Source organism: Elaeis guineensis, chromosome 8 (assembly GCF_000442705.2).
Source record: "Elaeis guineensis isolate ETL-2024a chromosome 8, EG11, whole genome shotgun sequence".
Lineage (NCBI taxonomy): Eukaryota > Viridiplantae > Streptophyta > Magnoliopsida > Arecales > Arecaceae > Elaeis > Elaeis guineensis.
This window is the reverse complement of record NC_026000.2, coordinates 4,816,464-4,839,343: the sequence shown is the minus strand read 5'-3', so window position 1 is coordinate 4,839,343 and position 22,880 is coordinate 4,816,464. Positions and strand designations below refer to the sequence as shown.

The following is a 22,880-nucleotide window of genomic DNA, read 5'->3' as shown; positions in this document are numbered from 1 at the left end:
GGGGAGGGAGACTCAGAGAGGGGGAGAGAGGAGACTGAGAGATGGCGGGTCTGTTGGCGTGGGCGGCGGACGTGGTGGGCGGGAGCGGGCAGGGCGAGGAGGAGGAGGAGCGGCTGCCGGTGGTGTTCACGCCGGAGCAGCAGCAGTACGCGCTGGAGCTGGACCAGAAGGCGGCCTCCCTGAGGAGATCGATCCAGGATCTGCGGATCCGGATCCCTCCCGCACACATCTCCCAGCGCCTCCCCCACCTCCACGCCCACACCCTCGCCTCCAACGCCGCCCTCGCCCTCCAACTCAACGCCCACTCCGCCACCCGAGAACAAGTATGTCTAATCCCTCCTCTGTCCGTTCCCTAAATCAATTTCTATACCATAAAAAATTCCATTAAATTCCATTCCGCCTTTGTAATTTCATGTATATTCTGTTGCATTTGTATGGATCGCATGAAATTTTCGTGTAAAAATATGTTCATCCATTGTTTTCTTCATTAATTTTCCTTATTTGGGTTTTGGGGCATTGGGATTGACCACATCAGATCTCTCTCTCTCTCTCTATGTGATTAGTTGATAAAATTATGTTATTTGAAAGAATTCTCAAGAACGCGTCGAAAAGATTATTCTTTAAATCAAAAGGAAAGACCAATTTGAATATTATGCGTGAAATAAAATCAGAGTGATCGAGTACAACTTGCATACTTGTTCTGCCATATCAGTCTTTTGCATTTAGTCAACTTCATTCATTTTGATTTCTGCTTTTTATTCCGCTGCATGTTCTTTTTTTTTGGTTGCTATAGTTTGTATCCGGACCAGTTGCTTAGAACTTGTCATGAAGCTGACTGCTTTCATTTCTTGTTTTATATCCCTAGTTTAACATTGAGATTTTCTGCAGGCACAATTAAGAGAGGTCACTCTGCAAGAAGAAAATGCTGCATATGAAAAGGCTATATCAAACTGCCAGAAGAAAATTCAGGAGAAGTTGCATGAGGCTGACCTACTTCAGAGTAAACTGAGGGTCAGGAGCGATAACTTCCAAACCATTTCTCTTTACTTCTTCCTTCATTAGCTCTGTTAACTGCTGGAGGTTTAACTGCATTTCAAATTTGTTTTCACCTTAATATTTAGATGTTCACTAAGTATAAATTCCTTGGTGCAGTGCTTTTACTTTTGCTTTACTGATATGCCCGTGTTCCTTCAAGTTTATCCTTACCTTAGAATTCAATGAGCGTAACTCAACAAATGCTTGTCACCCAGGAGAATTTATAAATTTCTCAACTATCAAATAGTTGTTTTATTTTTACATTAATTTTCTTTGATAGGCATTTTTATTTTTCACTGGCAAATATTATTCTAAAGATGTTTGCTTGCAGGAAATGGACCTAATCGAGAAGGATTTAAAGACTGATCTGGAAAGGGCACTTGCTGCAAAGGAATTTAATCAACATGAAGTATCGATTGCTAAGTCCAATAGTACAGAAAATTTACATTTGGAGAAAGGATCATCAAACAGTGTCAAATTAGAAGAATTAGAGGAGAAGAAAAGAGAGTTGGTTCGTTCCATTCTTCATTTCATTTAATAACATCAACTATCAGTTTTGGATGACACTGTTACTCTTCATCTTTCCTGTCAGAGTTCAATGGAAGAAATGGTCCATAGATTGGAGAATGAGTGGTCACTAGTTCAACAAGAGTCAATCAAGAAGCCTTCACCAGGTACTTTGAATGTCACTTTACATCAAAGAGTTTTTTTTGATCCATGTGGGTTGCCTGCATGCTGCCCTGCTAGTTTAGTCTAATAAGAGCACCATATACGCCATGTAGAAAATGGCATTCAGATAGTTCACTATCAATCGCATTATGTATTACTAAGAAGGCCAATCATTAAGGAGGCTGTTTTCTTGATCGGACACATGGCTTTACTTGACTGGGAAGCACTAAATAGAGTATCAAAGACATAAAATGATGGGGTCAAGGACCTGATATATGTCTAAAGATATCTGTGAGTTTTAAAAGAAACTGTCCTGAGATAAGCAATTTCTGAAAATGATATGCTTAGTATTAATATAAATGAGAATGAGGTCCTGATAGAATTGATAGCCAAAGATATCTCATTACGATCTTTTTGCTATCAGGGATTGATTGTACAAAGTGATAGGACATATACAATCTAATTAGGACAGGAGTGGTGAAGTTGAGAGAAGTATTTGAGTTTGTCATTCCTATATCAAGTTTCCAATACAATCTTCCAAGTATAGACTAAATTATGACATCATTTTCTTTCTACTTTAGAGGGTGAATGGGACCACAAACGTGTGAAATTCATTGGTGACTCCAGCCATGGCAGTAAGGCCTACAAGCATGTGGCATGGCAGCAAATGAACCAAGCTGTTCGTGAACAGCTTGGCCTTCGCTCAATAACAGCCTCAATTGAGCTCATTCTAGTAGGAAACCAGCCAAGCTCAAACTGCATTTAGACCTTTGACTTATAAATAAGCAGATTCTGAACACTTTGGGCTTGCAAAATAGAAGCTCTGGCTCAGTCATAACAAGCTCCGTCAGTTAACAAAGAAGCAAAGCCTGAAAATCTGTCACTAAGTCAAGCTTGAGCTCAAATACCCCTTTCATATAATGAGCTGATTCTGAGCAGCCCAAGGTTTGGCGTTGCTCATGCCAAATGTAGGTGACAGACTTCTGCCTCTTATTTGACCATGGATTATCCATCACTGAATTCAAATTTATTATTTCTTTCTATACTTATTCCAATTTTGAACTTTATTTCTCTTATAAAAGGACAGATGTAATGAATTGCTTACATTTATATGCTGAATAATAAAGGTTAAGAATACTTCATAAATTAGACAGTCATAATGGTGGAATGTTGGAAGACCTGTGCTTTGAAATTTTTTGCAGCTTCTTTAATAATTTAAATTATTTTGTTAACTTTTAGCTATCACCATCCATTTAAATTTCCAGTCCATATCTCAAAGTTTAATTATGAAACTTCTTGTGGGAATTCCTGATCATTTATGTAAGAAAACGAGACTGAGTTCTTTTGGGTATTGATTATTCACCAAAATGTTAATAGTCTCTCTCTCTCTCTCTGTTTGTGTGTGTGTGTGTGTGTGTGTGTGTTCCCTAGTTATGCACCACTGACACATCTATCTGATATTATGGTTAAGTTCAGTAGACAACATTCAGCGTTTCATGCTTGCTTGCATTCAAGGTTGTGCTTTAACCAACAGGCATGAGTTCGTAAGCTGGTGTGTGAACTAAGAATTTTTGTGGGTTGGCTCTCAATATTTGATCTTAGTTTCATATGAACGATCATTTTTGCATGTACAAGTTAGAACTGCATGTAAAATCTTATGAATTTCAAAATTTCAAGATGCACAGACGTACGTACCCACTATGCTTTGTCCATTTGCATTATATTTGATTTTAACTCTAAATTGTATATGTACTTATGCACATTTGCATTTCCTTGTCAAGATATCCGCTTAACACTACAATTTTGAATTTCTACCCCTTGATCTACATAACTACATTAGAATGAAGACTTATCAATTCGACTGGGCAGATGAAGAGAAGTGTTTCTAAAATATATGATTCATACATGCTTTTAAGACCAAAAGGATACAGTAGCAAGGCCTTTCATTTTCTTTGGTTCAGAACACTACATTTTTGTGAAAACCTATGCACACATGATAAAGGCTTACCAAGAGAAGGTAAAAGAACGGTAGGTGTAAGATGGTGGTGGACATATGGTAATATTAAGAAGAATATGGTGATGAACAACAAAGTAAAAGAAAGCACAATGGTTATACCATTGAGACAGGTGCAGAACTGTTGGAGATGGTTTGGGCATGACTAATGAAGATCTGAGGAGGCCTCTTCAATAGAGGGGCTAATATTTGAGAAGGTTGGGTTGGGGTGGGGGGGGAGAGAGAGAGAGTAAACACCCAGAATAACATGGATGATGGTAGGGGAAATCAATAGGGAAAATCATGCAGTGTAACCATAAAGGATACGCTCGTCCGAGGACTTTAAAGCCAATACGGCAATACCATGTTGTTTTGAGTAAGGCTCAACGGATATGGTAGTGTTTACGTTAGTAATGCTAATGTGAAATCCACTGCTTACTCCCAAATTTTATACCTGTCAGACATAGTTATTGTGAAATTGATTCTGGTAAATCATATGCTCATTCATATTGGCATCCCCTTCTCCTGCAGTCTTATGTATGAATGCCTACAATTCTATGCTTGCTTTTGCTTCCAATATTAGTTCTGCTGGTAGAAACCAATGGATCACTTATACATTATAATATTGATTCTCTTATATCCAGCTCAAAGGGAGAAGCTATTGGAGAAGCAGCTCCATAGCCTTATTGAACAATTGACAGCAAAGCAAGTCAGTGACTCTCTCTCTCTTTCTAGCAAAAACTGTAATATTATCAAATTTTCGTGCTGTCACTTGTACATCCCTTTTTATTTTATAGGCACAAGCGGAAGGCCTGGTCGCTGAGATACGTGACAAAGAAAAGGAATTAGAGAGATTGAATGTATTACGGAGAAATCTTGACAGTGGAAGCTTGGATGTGAATACTACGAGGAACCGGTTTGGACGAGGCTTTGCGAGATCTGGAACTTCTGCAGATTATACCATCGAGGCCCACCGGAGACCTTTCCAAACTGCAGGCAGGATAGAAAGCCAGCAGAAGTTAATGCTTCTAAGGTCTGCTTTTGTTCTGTATATTCTAGCCCTTCATGTGATTGTTTTCATAAAGATCTCCTTTTGAGTTGAAGTTTGCTTCGATGATTGATTTTTCTTTTCCATGTCATACTATGACTTATCGTAATTGTGTATGATATCAGTTTTTTGTTTCAGTTCATATTACCCATCACAATATTGTACATTACCAAATCGTGTGGCTGCGGTGTTGAAAGTTGAAATGACGTTGTTTTTGATACCTTTGAAGTGTGATAGGAAAATTTTGTGTGTACGTTTTGTTTGAGACGTGCGAATAAATCTCGCCCATTCTGGACCGCTTACATTTTTGTTGGCTCAGTAAAACCATTCGCTCTTCAACATACCCCCCCCCCCCCCCCCGAAACATTCATATCCAAAATATTTAAAATATATATATATATAATGGAAGGATATCAGAAAAATAAATACATCCGATCAAATATCCGTTCTAGAATAGTTGGCAATATAGCTAGTCACTCAATCGACGACGCTATTTGTCTCTCTATATATATGTCTCACGTCGATGGAGATGTATTCTGCAAACACACATCAGATGTCACAAATGAATGGATTGGAGGTTGAGTTCCCGCTCCGTCTCTATAACCAACTGATAATTATAGCTGAGTCATTCTCCACTATCAAACGATCAGCTCGGAGTTGTATCCTCAGAAAAGATATACTCTCTCAAGCAGCCCATAATTTCACAATTAGAACAGCTGTCTGAACATACGACTTTCGCCTACCGCAATAAACTTGGAGTCCGAACCACCAATCATAAAACTAGCACCATCATATCCATCAGTAACATTGCCATCAAAGTTGATCTTAAGAAGGTCGAGGGTGGGAGCTCCCAAGAAATGAACACCCTATGAGGCGTTGAGAAAGTGAGGGAGGGAGTCTCAGATGTCCTAACTTCTTATGGTCGGCCCTGACAGTGGCAACTCCAGAATCTCGACAGTTTGGAAAGAGATCCTCTCGAATACAAACCTCGCCGACATCCACCTAGTCTCAAAAAGACCGATGTTTCAGGCTAGCCAAATCAGATAAGCCACATAAGCTACCCTGATACCCTCAAGCCTCATAGCTTGATCCTGAGTACTCCACTGCAAGGCCTTCGCAAAGGCATGACTAGATCTCTCACCAAGGGTGATCATAGGAAGGAGGCCAGCAAGCTACCACATCCATACCGTCCGAGCACACCGAAAGAGGACATGATCCTGTGACTTCTCCACCAGCCACAACCCGAACAAATAGGTGAGACATTCATCCCTTAGACCTGTAATAAAGCTCTGTTAGGGAGCTGACTCCATGCCACCTTCCAAATAAATAGGCAAACCTCGGATGAGCACCCAGCCTCCAAATCCAAGCACCATCAATCTGCCTGACCGGCTCCCCTCGGTGGAGATCATATAGGTCCCTGATCACCACCTTAGGAGTGCTGGATGACTGCCAGATCCTAACATCTGGACCTCCGATAATCGGAATCGCTTGGGCCATAATCCTCTCAGCCAGCTGGCCACCAAAGAAACGAGTCACCAACTACTCATTCCAACCCCTCCCCTCAGACTGAATCAAATCATTGACCATGAGGGTATCCCCCACCTCGGAGCTAATGAAGGTTGGCCATCGGACAAGTAGAAGGTCGGCTATCTACTGATCACGGATCACATCAATCGTCCGACCATCATCCACAACAAAGCTAGTCTAGGCCATCACATCTAGAAAACGAGAGCACATCTCCTTCCACCAAAAGGAGCTCCCCCAGCTAGTTTGAGCAACTCCCTTAGAGGAAATCTGCCCATATCTCACTCGCATCATCGAGCTCCACAAGCCATTCGATTGAATCAAAATCTCGCAGCATGTCTAGTAATCAAGGCTTCTCTCCTGATTAACAGAGACTGAATGCTGAGGCCCCCTTTGCTGACCCGCTGACAGATCACATCCCATGCCAGAAGATGCACCCCTCTCTCATTGTTGCGAGATCGCCAAAGAAACTCTTTGAGGAGCTGCTCGAGCTTCAAGAGAAAGGATCTCGACAGAATGGTATGAGATAACAGATATACAGGAACCGTACTGAGAACCGATCTTACCAAGGTAATCCTGACCATCATCGATAAAGCCCTAAACTGCCAACCTTTGAGATGATCCCAGATCGAGACCTCCAACTCCTAGCACTAAGTCCTCTACAGCCTCCGCCTAGTAATCGGCACCCCAGGTATCGAAGGGCCCCTATTTGCTCAGAGATGCCCAACAGCTCCTGAATCACCTGCCTGTGCTGAGACCTAGTCTTCGGACTGAAGTGGACCACCGATTTGAGAAGGTTGACCTTCTGCCCTGATGCCACACAATATCCTCCAAGATCCTCCTAAAGACCACCGCATACGAATAGTGGCCCAGCTCAATAAGAGGCAATCATCTGCAAAGAGTAGGTGCAAGAACGACTAAGTCCTCGAGGCTAGCACATAAGGATCTAAGGCTTGCCCAAGAGATGTCACTCGCAGTGCTTTAGAAAGAGCGTCAACACAAATGATAAATAGATAGGATGAAAGGGGACAACCTTGGCGAAGACCAACTGATGAGTAGAAGAAATCCATCAGTGTACCGTTGATCAAGACAGCAAAAAAAGGGGCAAGCATGCAACCTCTGATCCAATTGATCTAGCCTCTGTGGAATTCGAAGTCCTCCAAAGTATGAAAGAGAAAATCCCAACGTATCCGATCATAAGCTCGCTCCATTTCGAGCTTAATAGTCATAAGACATCGATAACCAGAAGCTCTGTGCAGATCATGCATAAACTCCTAAGCAATCAGAATATTGTCAGAGATAGTACGATCCTCAATAAAAGCATCCTGCTCAGAACTGATCAGTCTAAAAAAAATCGACTTCATCCTGCTGACAAGGATCTTAGCACAAATCTCGTACATGGTGGTACACAGACTAATGGATCTAAAATGATTTGGCTTAGAAGCGTCCTGTCTTTTCGGATGAAGAGTGATGTGGATCCTCTTTCAAACCACCGGCATGCAACCAGCGGCAAAAAACAACTAAACGGCTTCAATCATCTCATCATAAACAATGACCCAATACAAACTATTCACTCTTCTGGCAACCAGGGATCCCCCTCCAGGGGCGGCTCAACATATTTGGAGGCCTAAAGCTAAATACTAAAATATAATTTTTTTAATTAAAATTTATATATTTTTTTATTAAAATTTTATTTTTTTAGCTTTTTGAGATGCAAAATTTTTAATTAAATTTTTAAAATCAAGTTCTTCTTACATTTTTTTTTCAATTGATAATATAGCCAATCCATTTTATCTTTCTTAAGACATTGTTGATCTTAAGTAAGATTTTATTAATTTTAATTTTGAAAAATTTTTTTCTGCCAATGCAATACTTATTGAAATTGTTAACATTATTCTAAAAATAATATATACATTTAGAAAAGAGTCGAGTCATCTTATATGATTGAGTATGTCTATTGGACTATTATCTTCCACTTATATAATTTTTTTTAAAATTTTTAGCTCTGAAAATAAATCTAAACCATCAATATCAAAGTAGTTATTATATTTTAAAAAATATTCAAGATTAAGACAATATTCTTTCAAACTATCATCGTCTAATGACTTTAATTTTTTATCACTAAATAAAAAATAAAAAATATTTTTATATATCTTAAATTATTCAAATCTATTTTGAAGTAACAAAATTACTTGATCTACTATATATAAGAAATAATTAATTCTAAATGATTCTTCAAGAGATTTTGTTATTTCATTATCAACATCCTTATCAAATTATTTCTTTCTACGAATGATATGCCTATCATAAAATTTAGATTCTATTTTTATTTCAGATATAATTTTTTTAGAAGAAATCGTAGCAGATGCAAATTCATCTTCTCTATATTTTTCAAAAAAGGAAAGATGATCTTTTAATTGTTCTATAGCAACATTAATATGCATATCTTTTGATTGTAAATTTTTACTAACTAAGTTAACAGCAAATAATATATCATACCAAATAGTCATGTCAATAAAAACTCAAAATTTTCAAGCTCATATGTTACTAAGCAATTAGCTTCACTTTTAATTTTAGGATCTTCACTAACTTCTGCTAATTCTAATAAAGCATCTTTTATTTGTGGAGCTTGAAATCTTATTGCTTTAACACTTTTAATATTACTTTCTCAATATTTTTGTGATAATGATTTAAGAGTTAGATCGAAAATATTATCTTGTAAAATTTTTCATCATTTAGTAGAAGAAAAAAATAGTAAATATATACGTTGTACCACTCTAAAAAATAATATAGCTTTAGTACCAGAACTAGCTATATCACAAAGTACTAAATTTAGACTATACAATTACATGGTGTATAAAAAGATCTAGAATTTATATCTAAAAGTCTTTTTTGCACTCCTTACTATTTGCCCTTCATATTAGATCCATTATCATATCTCCGTCCTTTTAAATTATTAATATTAAATTCAATATATTTTATTTCATCCATAATTATATCAAAAAAAAAAATTTCGATTGTATCATTACTTTTAAGAATTCAAAAAAATATTTCATAATTTTGATTGTACTTGATGAAATATCTATACATCATAATATAAAAGATATTTACTCTTGATGACTTACATCTGGAGTGTAATCAAGTATTATTGAAAAATATTTTACTTTCATAATTTTTTTATAATTTTATTTTTAATTTCACTTGCTAACAAATTTATCAATTCATTTTGTACATTATGTCCAAGATAATAAGTATGAATTTTATTATCTTTAATACGTCGAATATGTTCTTGCATCATCGGATTAAATTCTGCAATCATTTTAATTAGACTTAAAAAAATTTATTCTTTTTTTGATAGATTTTTTTATTTTTTTCATAAAAAATTAAATTTTTTTATCAAAAATTTTTACTACAGCAAGAATTCTTAATAATACTTTTTTTCAATATTCTTCATCTCTATTTATTTATTTTTAAATATTTTTATTAATTATTTTATTTTTAACAACCTCATTTCTAAATCAATCTATGAACACATATTAATAATATGCTCATTACTCATCTCATGACTCTTAAGCTTAGCACTAAAGTTTCTCCAATCTCTACTACCAACATTAACTAGTTTACTTATACTAAAAGTAACATTAAATAATTTACAACAAAAGCAAAATACTCTGTCTAAGTCTTTTAAATAAACTAGCTATCTTCTTTCATGTTTCTCTCCGTTTGCCAACTTTTGAATATAGTATGTAGTAGAAAAATATCTTGAGAATTCATCTTTAGAAAAATCTATATCATCAATTCTAATTGGATCTTTTTCTACTAATAAATCTCTCAAATTTGTATCAATATTTATCCATTAACTTGGATCATAAATATTTTTAGAAATACAATCATTTAAATTAATCGACTGGTTCTCTTCACAATGACTTTGAGGATCATTTTGAATCTCTTCATTGAATTCTTCTCGTTCTAATATTTTATTATCATCTAACTCTAAAAAATCATTAACTTATTCATTTAAAGAACATTCATTAATAATTTTTGATTTATTATTTTTATTACTTATAAAAAATTTATCAAGAGCTCCTTTTTGAGATTGTATTAAACTTTCAATTTTTTTTTTAAATTTTGATTAATCATATTCATATTTTTGAGTTGACATATTTAAATTCTTATTATGAATTATCAAAAAAAATTAACTATTACAATTATCTTATATTTTTTAAATAGCTAATACAAGATCAACAATCAAAATTTTTAATTTAATGAATTAAGTATTAAATAAGATAGAGATAATATATAATAAAGTAATATAATTTTTAAATTAAATAAAGAATATGTAAAGATTAGAATAATAATACCCGATTGTTGAATGCTGATTGCAAATGAGATGATTAATAATCAACTAATTTATAGTATCCGATTGTTGAATGCTGTTGTACAAGAGTGCAAACTGCAAAAAATATGAGTTAAAGTTATTATCAAGAAAAAGAGTAAAAAGAATAATAAAAGAAGAATTAAGAAATAGATATTATAAATTAAAAAAAATATTTTTTTTTGTAGAAAAGGAGAACTGTATTAATCTAGAGAAAAAAATGGATAATCCTGTTGAACTTACAAACACAGAATAATCCAAACTACAAAATATCAAAGTATCAAATACTTTCCAACCCCAACTAATTTTGAGAATTTACAAATCTTCTGAAGGAGTACAAAAGTAGATAACAAAAAAAAATTCAAAAACTGAACAAAATTCTATATTTCTATGGAGCTGTATATGCTGTGTAAAATATGGAGCATTCACAATATTTCTGTCAAAATATAACTTTATAAGAAAATAATCTATTTTTATAAAAGATAAAAGAAAATGATCATTGGTGGACTAACTTGGTAATTGGCCACTGTTAATGAAGCAGGCTGCCTGCCATCTGCTCCTTTTTTTTTCTCCCACACTGCTGCACATAGTAACCCCCTACAGTCTACCACGTGTCCCTGAAAAACTTAAAAAAGAAAAAAAAAAAGGCTGATGGACCTTTTGTCTTCCACTATTCCTTGTCACCGGTGACCCGTGACCGGTCGATCGACCGTCGACGACCGCTCGCCACTCAGGACCTCTACTGAGCGACGCCATTCATCTTCTCGCAGGCCGAGCAGGGGGGACTTGGGGGTAGGGGCCTTCCGAAAAATGAAAAAAAAAGATCGTCTTCCAGAGACCAGGGGCCTTCGATCCTCCATCCTTGGAAGAGTTTGATGCGCGGTGATGGCGGCCCGACGCCGTTCATCTTCTCGCGGGCCGAGCCGGGGGGACCTGGGAGAAGGGGCCTTCCAAAAAATGAAAAAAAAAAAATCTTCCAGGGGCCTTCGATCCTTGGAAGAGTTTGATGGACGACGCCGGTGGTTCGGCGCCGTTCATCTTCTCGCAGGCCGAGTGGGGGTGGGAGGTCCTGGAGGCGGGGGCTTTTTGGAAAAAAAAAAGACCGTCCCATCCACCATCGTGTCGCTTGCTGAGATCTTCGATCCTTTAGTGACCCATCTTTCTCACCATCGATGACTAGCCGATCGTGCGCTCAGCTGTTCTTCTTCTCGCGGGCCGAGCGGGACGTCGAGGTTGGGGGTCTGGAGTCGGCCGAGCAGAGGCCTTCTAGGGTGGAGGCATCTTACCGTTTCATCTTCTTGGAGACTGAGCAGGGGGTATGGGGGTGGAGCTGCAGAGGAAGATCTTATCAGGGTGGGGCCATGAAGGTGGGGAGGGGGAGGGAGCGGGGTGCCTTTTGGAGGTGGGAATTTGAGGAAAAGGCTTCGGTGGCTTTGCCGTTCACCCCTGACCACCCCCTCACCCAAAAAAAGGGCAAAAAAAAAACTATTCTCTTGAGATCGCTCTAGCAAATCTTAAAGCATCAGCAGGAGTTTTGTGTCATGGATATCTGATAGTACGGTAAAGCGGCCTCAGACCTCTTCTAATGCATGACACAAAACCACCCGTACATCTCCACTCGTCTCTGGCTCACGCATGCAAGTACGGGTTATGATTGTATCATACGCCATCATGACAGCAAAACTGTCCAATTATGAATATCTCAAATCATGAAGTCCAGCAGTGTCGTTTCCATAGCAGTGGGTTCCAAGCGCACCCACCATAAAGGCCAACACAGCAATTATTTCCGTTCGGTCGAGGAAAAGCAAAGTGGGTCCCTCGAACTCCAAAGAGGCAGAGAAAGTGCAGGCTTTTTCTCAAAAAAAAAAAAAAGATTTCAGCTACGGCGCTCAGAGATGGAATTTTCATACTAAAACAAGCTAAGTATGGTTTTTTTTTTTTTTTTTTGTTATATACAAGCTAGGTATGGTTAACATTCAAAAAAGTAATTTTTTTGCACGCAGTATATGGTACAATAACAGTACTTTTTTTTCTTATTGAATCATATAATCATACTTTTAATATATATTAAATATATTAATTTTATTTTTTAATTTAAAATTTTAAATGATAAAAAAATTATTTTAAAAAAATTATAATATTTCGTGATTATGACATCCGTAGATATATTTTTTTTAAATAAAAAATTATAAAAATAAAAAAATATTTTTATCATTAAAAATTTTATGAAAATGAAAGATACATCCAATAGAATGCATGATGTATTTCACATCAATTTTATTATACTACATGCGATGCATAAAATATTTCTCTATTCAAAATTTTGCCAAAATACATCCTAAAGTGACGGCCAGAAAAGATGCAAACAACTGATAATTAGATGTTACAAAACATAAAAAATATGTTATCTTCAGGGAAACTTTTCTCATAAATAATGCTCTCCAGTGACAGAAGCCAGAGGGACAAGGGGGTCAATTGCCCCCACTATAATTCTCGAATTTATCTAAGGTGGGCTGTTGTCTGGTTTATTTGCTAAAATGGGCATTCATAGCTGAGTTTTTACTTTTTAGGTCTACTTTCCTAGAAGTCCGAAAATAACTCTTTCGATCCACCTGTGACTTGGGATCTCCTTCCCCTCCAGCCCACTGCCCTGCAAATCTATGATGCATCCTCATATCTCGAAACTAAACACAAAATGATTTTAGTACGGGCTTAAGCAAGTAGGTATAAGAAAAGATTTTTAAGTGGAATGTAGGAGAAAGAGGAGGAAGACGCTAAGAGAGGTGCAGCGACAAACCTATGATCGAGCATTTACCATCTCCACTACTAAAAAGGAAACCCAATCTGCTCCCCACTTTCTTATTATCGTCCCGTGTCTTCACTAATAGTAAGCAACACTAGCAGTAGCTTTCTAAAGTATTCCATTATCGCGTTGAGTTTTTGGACTTGACCATATAACGCTATGTTTTGATAAATGGATGGCGCATGACCTAGGAGCTTTCTTGTTTAAACAATTTCCTGTTTGCAAATATTAAATTTATAACAATTTGACATTATCATGTGAGTTCATTTGGTTAACAATAAATTAATAAGTTTTACCATTGCCACCCGCCACAAACCACACACCCCACCACCCAATGTGGGCCTCTTCTTATCACCTTTAAGCACTCCCCCTTGTATAGACAAAGATAAGATGCACACGTCATGATGGTCACAACTTGACATGCGGGATATCAACATAAGATGAGCCCTCTCCATCCTGTGAGCCAGAAATTGGTTACCAATGCAGCCAAATACAATTCAGGCTCAAACCTGAAGTGCACATATGCATATGATACCAGAGCTACAGCGATCCACATCAATGACAAACCTTGACTGGCATGGCTTGCACCATAGATACTGCAGACACGCTAAGGTACTGCAATGGATTGACCTCAAAAAGACTTAGCGATAAGGAAGCAAGCATCGGTAACTCACACAAGTTGCAATGTTAAGTTTATTCAGCTCAACCAACATCTAACAAAAGAGAAGTTCAACTTGTGACTTTGATGCACATTGCAACATTCTAACCAGTCACCTGAGTAGTTACGAGGGCAGCAAAAGATTACTCCGATAAACACTTGGTTTCTGGATTTTGATCCTCAAAATCCAGGAAACTAACTTGAGATGGTACCATCCAATGTCAGCTGGGTATCAACTCAAACATATCAGCCATATTATATGGAGTCACATATCTATAGCGTGCAAAAGCTTTAGTTGTTTCAACATAATCTTTAATAGCCAAACTTCATGATAAGGTTCTGGCATTCAATCCTAATGCTATGGTTCCAATCATTTACCAACAGTTTCATCCCCCAACAAGCAGCAGCAGCAAAATTGTTAATAAGATCTGCATTGGATAATTCATCCGCATGGCTTATTGCTCTCATAATTTGATTAATCAGTATTTTTTTTTTCAGAAGAGACAAAAGAAGACCCTTGGGCAATATTATTAGAATGTTGAAGTCTATTTCCAGCTCATGCTACTAACATCTTGTATGCTGGATGCTATTGAGGCTACAAATAGGTCCATAACCTGAAGCATAAAAACAAGTTGATGTGACGCTGGGGCATCTCTGCAAATGTGGACAGAGTTGGTGTGCCCTATCAAAGTGGAAATACATAACTCAAAACACTTTGCGATAGTTATATTGCTAAAAATATAAGAAATACAGACATACAAAACAATGAGGCAGAATTCAGTAAGACAAACATTGACCACGAGTTCATTTACACAAATTAATAAGGATGGTGGATAGTGTGTAATTGGAGGTAACTATTGTCGAGCGACAGGTGAAAATAGTGCAACAAGGTAGGCAGAACCTTAAGCTATTAAGATTCCAAATAAGTTAAAAGGACTGTGCAAGAGTCCTCCGATGTAAATCACATGCTGCAAATGGTGATATGTGGAGTGGAAAAAATTTTATGTCATTCTGTTTCCAAAGAAAAGGACATTCTACATGGGTATGATAGTCATTATCAAGCTAAGGGCATATTGTAGAATTAGAATAATAAAATCAGCTTCACCAAATCACAAGAATTTCATTGGCAGGCCACAGGCATATACCAGATTTGCATGGTTGGTTATAGACTTGAAAATGAAAAGTATAATTATGACCAAGTGTTGGCCAATACAATATCAAAAGATGGATCTTCAAAATGACTTGAGCTTTTCATGATGAAACAAGGAAGCTACACATCACTTTGAGCTTATTTGCAACCCAGCTCAAGTTCATACCAGTGACATATGATTGCACTTGTACATTTATGCACGAAAGCAAGGTTTGAAGCTGGGTAGGAAGTAAATTGTAAAATATTTTAAAAAAATAGGGAGACCAAAATATAAAATGAATTACATTCATTTAATTTAAAAGTGCAAGTGAAACTTTCTGCACACAAGCTAAAATGAAGTAGGAATGCCAAAGCTAAACACGAAGAAAAGAAGTTGAGAACTAGATATCCATTTAACATCAAAAAGTTAAAGATACAACTATTCCGATCTCTAATCTTTATAACAGTCAATAACAAAATTCATTTGCAAATGTTCCTTTCACAGAACTTGGAATTGGTATATACAAGTTTTTGACTACATCATTTAGACAAAAAACCTTCATCCCATAAAAACTTTTTCTGCATGCACAGCCTTATTTTCATGGTTCTTTATCAAATTTCTTTTCCTTACCAGTTAAATAAGAACCTCAATTAGATAGCAATCAATTAAATGATTCACAACATTGACTTCATTATTGTCTTTGTACAACATAGACATTCTAAATCTTCATTTGCTTATTTACATGAGTTTCTTAGAACCTGAGTAAAAGCAAATTAGGAAGGATTTGCCTGATGATTCAAGATCATCTATTGATATATAAAAATAAGGTATACATCAACCTCATGGGAGCTAAATGTTTCATTACAACCATGACATATAAGAAATTCTCTTACAGCCAGGCAACTATAGAAGTTTCACAAAGCTCTGAACCTGCAAAATAAGATGTTTTAGATCACAATTGCTGATGTTTCAAGAAACCAACGCTTAATCATTTTGAACTTGGTATACAACCTTGCTTATAACAAACCTGAAATATTTTCCATTATGGAGATAAACCTATCAGATCTCAGCATTAAATCCAACTACAAATAAAAACAAAAGAGGTGGTGGATAAACAAATCAAGAAAATTAATTATGCATACTATTTACAAGCACCCAGTTGTGGAAAGGTCAGAGCAAACCTTCTGAAGTTGGATATCTATTTTTCAATTTTGTCTACTAGATGGTCATCTTAGAAATATACGTGAAGTCTTGGTGTGTGGAGATCAAATGAAAATTTTACAACACATCAAAGTGCAGAGCAAGTAAGAAAATTCACGAAAGTACACAGAATCATATAACAATAACTTAGGTAAGGTGTCTTAATAGGACAACAATGTTATAAAATGAAAAGTTACTTGATAAGATTTTTGAATGGTATCTTGGCCATCTCACTGGATGGCCAGAACCAAGATGCACCAAGATCAGTGAGATGGCCAGAACCAAGATGCACCAAGATCTTGGTTTATGTCAGTGAAGATGGAAGGCTAGAAAAATTTGTAAACTAGCGAGAAATTCATAGTTCTTGGCCAATATACAGAAACTGGGATTAACTACTATTTAAATAATTGGCTTTGACATTTGATAACTTAAAAGCCCATTTAATATTGTTGCTCACAAAATATTAAAAAATCAAGGCCAATATGTTGAATATCAGCCAATGTCAACTCAGGACATGTCTCATTACATCAGTTGAGATAGCAAGGGCTGGCAAGTTTCCAATACCAATAGGAACCAATTTCTAGGCCAAGATGAAGACCTTGCAGACTGAAGGTAAGAAAAGGCATCCAAAGAAAATACAAATAGTGCATGCTCAAGCCTGGAAGAGATGTCAGCTCTAAGGTGGCTAACCAAAAGAAAAAAAAAAGTCATGTCATTGTCATCAAAACATAAGGAATATTATAAAAAGATGATGCCTTATAAAACTATTGAACCAGTTTATCTTTCTTCCTTTGCATGTAGATTCTCTCTTTTTTTTTTCTTTTTTTTTTTCTTTTTTTTGTTTTGTGGGGGGTGAAATTTACTTATAGATACTTTCAATAATATAAGTTCTAGCACTTGAGTACCAGTACCATACTAATACAGTATGGTATGATACAGTATCCTTCATATCTGCACATCATACATTGTTGGAGTCAGCAAAGCACTCATACCATGCGTTGGTAAGGGAGTGTACCAAGCCCCCAAATTGGTACCATTACTAGGCAAATGGGGTACACATACCACCCAATACATTTTGGTACTTAAAACACTGGTTTTTTAATTGATGAATATTACAAGAACTCATTTTTATCTTCTTCATTCACTAATAGGAGATGATAAGTTTGCCCTCAGCTACCGGCAGTGGGTGCAAGTATAGGGATGAGTTTCCATGAAGATTTGGAGCAGGTCCACTATCCTTAGAAAATGCTTCCTGCTAGTATTAGACAAATATACATATGCAACTCACTGCATGCAGATCCATATACAGATAATGTGTATCAGCCATCCCGACATGTCATTATGTATGAATTTGGGGACTTCATCTCTAGCAAGTATCTAATGTACTCATGTGATGATTATACTCATATGAATCATACTGAGGTAATAGGACTGTATGAGATGAACTCCAATAAAAGGCATAAGACTTGTTGGATTATGCTTATGGTTACCAAGTAGTATTATTTTAGAAATGTGACATTTGGCTTGTGATCTGATGGCATTAAGGAACATGAGGAAATAATTTGGTTAACTTCTTGAATTACTTAATTGCAGAAGATATTTCAGTACCGATCATAATGAATGATAATTTTCCTTTATGCACAGATCAGCATAGATTTCATAATATATTTACTGGCATGAAAAATTCTGAACAAAAAGGAGCATTCAATAAATTTCTGAACAATGGGAGTAAGTAGCAGCCATAAATACAGAGCATCTCTGAATCACCTGAACCGCCAATTATTTAGGTACATTGCATCAATGTACATCAGAAATATAGATATCTTACCATACATGGCAAAACCTGACAAGGAAAATCATTTTGCCAACAGGATCCCTTATTCCTGCCAATGATGGATGACAAATAAATGAAAGACTGAAAAAATAAATAATAAACATCATCCCACAATTTATATTTCTTGATTCATGATCAGGACTCCTACTCTTATAATCGATTAAGAGAACAAGAATTTTCAAACAACATAACGAACCATCCTATTACAAAGAAGTTTACCATCACATTCTTGACCTTCTTGACTCCGTAATGATCATACATCGTGAACCATGCTTCATCTTACCATAAGCACCCTACCATCCATCCCCTTAAAAAACTTTTCTTTCACCACTTGATATTCCAGATTCAATATTATCAAGTTATTTCTGTAGTCAAATCTACAAATTCCAGATCAAAATCTGCATCAAGCGGGAAACCTAAGAGCCTAATAGCTTTGCAACGCTACGAATTTCCTTTTCCCAATCCTAATCGTCTATGTATTAAGACGATCTGATGTTGAATCCACCGCAATTATAACCAATCAATCAGATGGCTCGAAAAATACCAACTTCTTTTTTTGGACAGGGAAAGATAACAAAAACTAGAGTAAAATGGCACAAGAAAAAGAAGCCCTAGTAAAAGAAAAGTAATGAAGATTAAGCGTTGGGGGTGTGGGAGATGTGAGAGCCGGATGCAGAGGTTTATCGACCGATTCCCGCTTTGTAGCATCCTCGACTCCTTCCTTTTCTTGCTTTCTTGACGTCACCACACCCCATCCACCAAATCACCAACTCACAAGGCCGGGAAGAGATCGATAAACCGCTGCGTCCAGAAATCACATAAAAAAAAAGAGAGAGAAAGAGTGAAGAAGTAGAGATCTGACCCACAGTCTGAATCACTTGCCGCAGACAATACGAGGATTGTTGATTCACCGGAGAAGAGAGGTTGATTGGGGGGAGGATGGAGGCGAGAATGGGAGAAAACGAGGGTGAGAAAAAAAGGAAGAGAACACCGGAGAGGGGAGAGATTTCCTCCAAACCGAGAAGAGGAGAGCCCTCAGATGATAGCAGGCGGGTGACGAGATGGGGTAGGGGTGGGGCTCGCTATGAGCTCAGCATGACTGATGCCGAAGCGGCTGGGCTCCTTATATAGTGGAGCTTGGATTCCATTTTACTTTGATACCCCCTTGACCAAGGTAACGGACACGGTTAAGGTGAACAAAAATCCTACAGCATGATCACTTTCTTTTTTTTTACAAAACGAGAAATTCTTTGTACACGTGGGTGGTGCAAAAAATTTGACGTGCATATATAAATTAATCTATATAAATATTATTTTTTAATATATATTTAATATATATAATTTTATTTTTTTATTTAAAAATTTTATATAATAAAAATATTTTTATTTTTTAAAAAAATTATAATATTATATAGTATATTATGATTTTCTACGCATAGAATATCATAATATGGTCTAAAAATTATGACATCCTATATCAAATTATGATTTTCTGCATGCAGAATGTTATAGTATAGTCCAAGATGCCATAATATGGGTTAGAATATCATAATATAGAAGGGACATTTTTATCCAATCACTTTTCAATGTATATTTATTGTTTGTAATTTTATTTTTTATTTAAAAATTTTGAATGATAAAATATCTCTATTTTTTTAAAAAAATTATGACATTCCGTGACATATTATGATATCTTGCACCAAACATAAAATATTATAATTTTTTTAAAATATAAAAATATTTTTATTATTTAAAATTTTTAAATAAAAAAATTTCAGACATTAAATGAAAGTGGTGGCTATATAGAGTGGTGCACTCCACGTCGGATTTTCTATGCGGCCCACGATGCATAAATTTTTTTTTTTACAATATATATCCCATGGCATTTTTTTCTTTTAAGTAAAAATTAAAAAAAAAAAAAGAAAACGTAAAGCATCCTCGCACTGTCCGTACATAAAGAATTTCCCTTTACAATATACATCCAATGGCATTTTTTCCTTTAAGTAAAAATTCAAAAAACAAAAAAAGAAGAAAACGTAAAGCATCCTCACACCGTCCGTGGAAAAAGGGATGCTGGAGCCCATGTTTACCAAAATCTCGAATATTAGAATAATATGGAAGATGTACGATCAGTACTTCTAATAGAAAAAGATTCTTATTTATCCATAATTTACCGATGTTGGGGTCACATGGGAGCAAATCTCAACATTAAAATGAAATTTAATTTGAAAGATCAATAATCAAGTTTCTCTAAGGGGGCCAAAAAGAACAAAAAAAAAAAAAAAAAATCAAGTGCTCAATATTTATTTACTTCCTGCATGACCCTAAGGTCAACTTTCGAATTGAAGATAGTGCCTGCATACGTACCGGAAATGTATACATACGTACGCTAGCAAACAAATACATGCAATACACTTTTAAAAGCTCGTCTCAGGAGAAGTTTATTATAAGCTACGACAACTGAGGTCGATCTGAGGCAGTGCCTACATCCATAATGGTATCAAAAGACCCCTCTAACCCTCTATTTGCACTTTTGTAAGGGGCGTAGGTTCCTGCTGGATAGAGAAATTGAGAACAGGATTTTTGGCCGACAATACTTGATTCAAATCAGTGCTCGGGTTTTACATGGAAATGGGTTTGGACAACTGTCTTGAGAAAATAAAACTGAGATCAAATCCTATCCGTAAATTTTTTTTTTTTTTTTTTGAATAAAGCAGAATGCACATCCAAATAAAAAAAAAAAAAATCTTTCAAAATGATCGAGGGATAACCTCATAAGATCATCCGGTAGCTAATAATACTGTTGGACTCGTGGTAGATATAGTGTATATTGATGGATATATAAGTCCTCGTCATGCATCAAATACGATGAAGTATAGCGTTGATCTACAAGTTGACGTGAGCCCCCTGATCCATCAGTACATCTTGGCACTGTGGCCCATATTTTATGGGCACCGACGGAGTGGAAGTGTCCTCTGGAGTGAACAGTGGTGGCTTGTGTGGTCATCCATCGAACGCAGTGAAAACCATGCTGGCATCTCCACGTACCTAGGAAGGAGGCCAGACTAGAGCTGGATCAGACTTCACAGGAGCACTACTGTATTATCACTCTCAGTGGCACTGACTACATCGAGCACTCATTCATCGGATGCAGACGTGTGGGTGTATGAACTAGGGGACACGTATCGCTCCCTCCCCCGCCCCACCCCTCTTTCAACCTTAGATCTCAAAAAGATGAGTCCTTGGAGATGAAGGTTGAACCAACAAGATTAAAAATTGTTGGCTTTCTTCTCCCTTTCTCGTCGATATATGCACTTGTTGAAAAAAAATGAAATATTATAAAATTTTATCCTCTCAATCAACTAGTGAGGTGGTTGCTGTGCTGATAGAACCTAGTCAACCAATTAGCTAGCTGGATTTTTCTTTGGCATGGCAAGCATGTCCTTGAGGAATTTAGGATTATATGGCTGTATTTGATGATGGCATTACTAAGCTTCTAGTTGGTTGGTGTGAGCAAACCGGGTGCAACCGCAAACTAGCTGTTAGTCTCATATTGATACGAAGGATGCCCTGTGGGTTTGGGCCAGTTCATCGCTTGCTCCAATTAGCCTCTGTTTTAGTCTCATTAAGCCATGTTATCATTGGATTGTGTGAAGCACAACTAGGAATAAAAGCTTCCCCTGTCCCGAATTGGGGTGAACTCGAATGATTGAAGCACCATTTATAGCCATATAGCAATGTGACGTGACCCTCATATAATATAGGTATGTTCACTTAGTGTAAGTGCATTCTCAACAAAGGTTGAAACACAACAAAATAAGAATAAGGTGGCATCATGGCTTGACATATGGAATCATTAAAGTGCTTATGCACTAGTTTTTTCTAAACAAATTGGAGGGGAAAGAAAAGCCATTTCACTATTTACTGTCTGAGGAGACGGTTTGCTTGTGCGCTGAATTGGGCCCAAGATGCCCAAACTGTGATTGGGCCAGCGAAGCTCGGAATAGGATGGGCTCAGTTTGGAGTTTGTCCTGTTCTTATTTTCCCGATCTGTGGGCTGGATTGTTTTGAGTTTGGGATGACAGGTTGGGCTGAGCCCCTTGCTATCTTTAATGCTAGCTCTTTCTATATTTTTTCTTTTAAACAGTTGGTGGAAGCGAAAATTCTTTGTACACTGCCTGCGGTGTAAAAAATCCGACGTGGAGCGCGCCGCCTCACCCGATTGGTCCATATGGCACTCTCTGGCTCAATATGATCGGACATTCGAGAGCACGAAGAAAATGGAGGTATTGCACTGTTCCATCATCGGAATATATATTTAATGCACGTCATAATTTATTTTTCAAATTTAACGTGACGAAAATATCCATTCTCCCCAAGACGATATTTTTACTATTTTATAGTCTGGTTGGATATTTCGAATGCTACTCTTTTCTTTCTTCTTCCTCATTTTGTTGAGCTTCTGCCCATCCAAAAAAAAAAAATTTCAACCACAATTATATGTCCATGGTGGAAGGAAAAATTTTACTAGTACAATTGTACGTTCAAGGTTCTTGATTGTACCTAGATAATATTATCCATCCAAGCAATATGTCCCATCCATCAGAAAGT

General features: G+C 36.6%; 1 protein-coding gene and 1 long non-coding RNA gene across 3 annotated transcripts; one reads left to right on the top strand and one right to left on the bottom strand.

The window, feature by feature from the left end:
* On the top strand, window positions 1-4,887 carry LOC105050677 (uncharacterized). Its single transcript, XM_010930789.4, has 6 exons — window positions 1-323; window positions 889-1,011; window positions 1,367-1,546; window positions 1,628-1,709; window positions 4,342-4,406; window positions 4,495-4,887. Exons 1-6 carry the CDS (start codon window positions 42-44, stop codon window positions 4,792-4,794), a joined length of 1,032 nt encoding a protein of 343 aa, XP_010929091.2. The 5' UTR covers window positions 1-41; the 3' UTR covers window positions 4,795-4,887.
* An 11,003-nt stretch (window positions 4,888-15,890) lies between these two features.
* Window positions 15,891-19,352, bottom strand: LOC105050678 (uncharacterized). 2 transcript variants are annotated; one of them, XR_012143403.1, is made up of 2 exons: window positions 16,247-19,352; window positions 15,891-16,165 (listed from the first exon to the last, which is right to left on the bottom strand). It is a non-coding gene; the product is annotated as an uncharacterized lncRNA (long non-coding RNA). The 2 variants fall into 2 exon arrangements; XR_833061.3 differs by having other exon boundaries at window positions 16,263-19,352.
* Window positions 19,353-22,880: the final 3,528 nt, after the last annotated feature.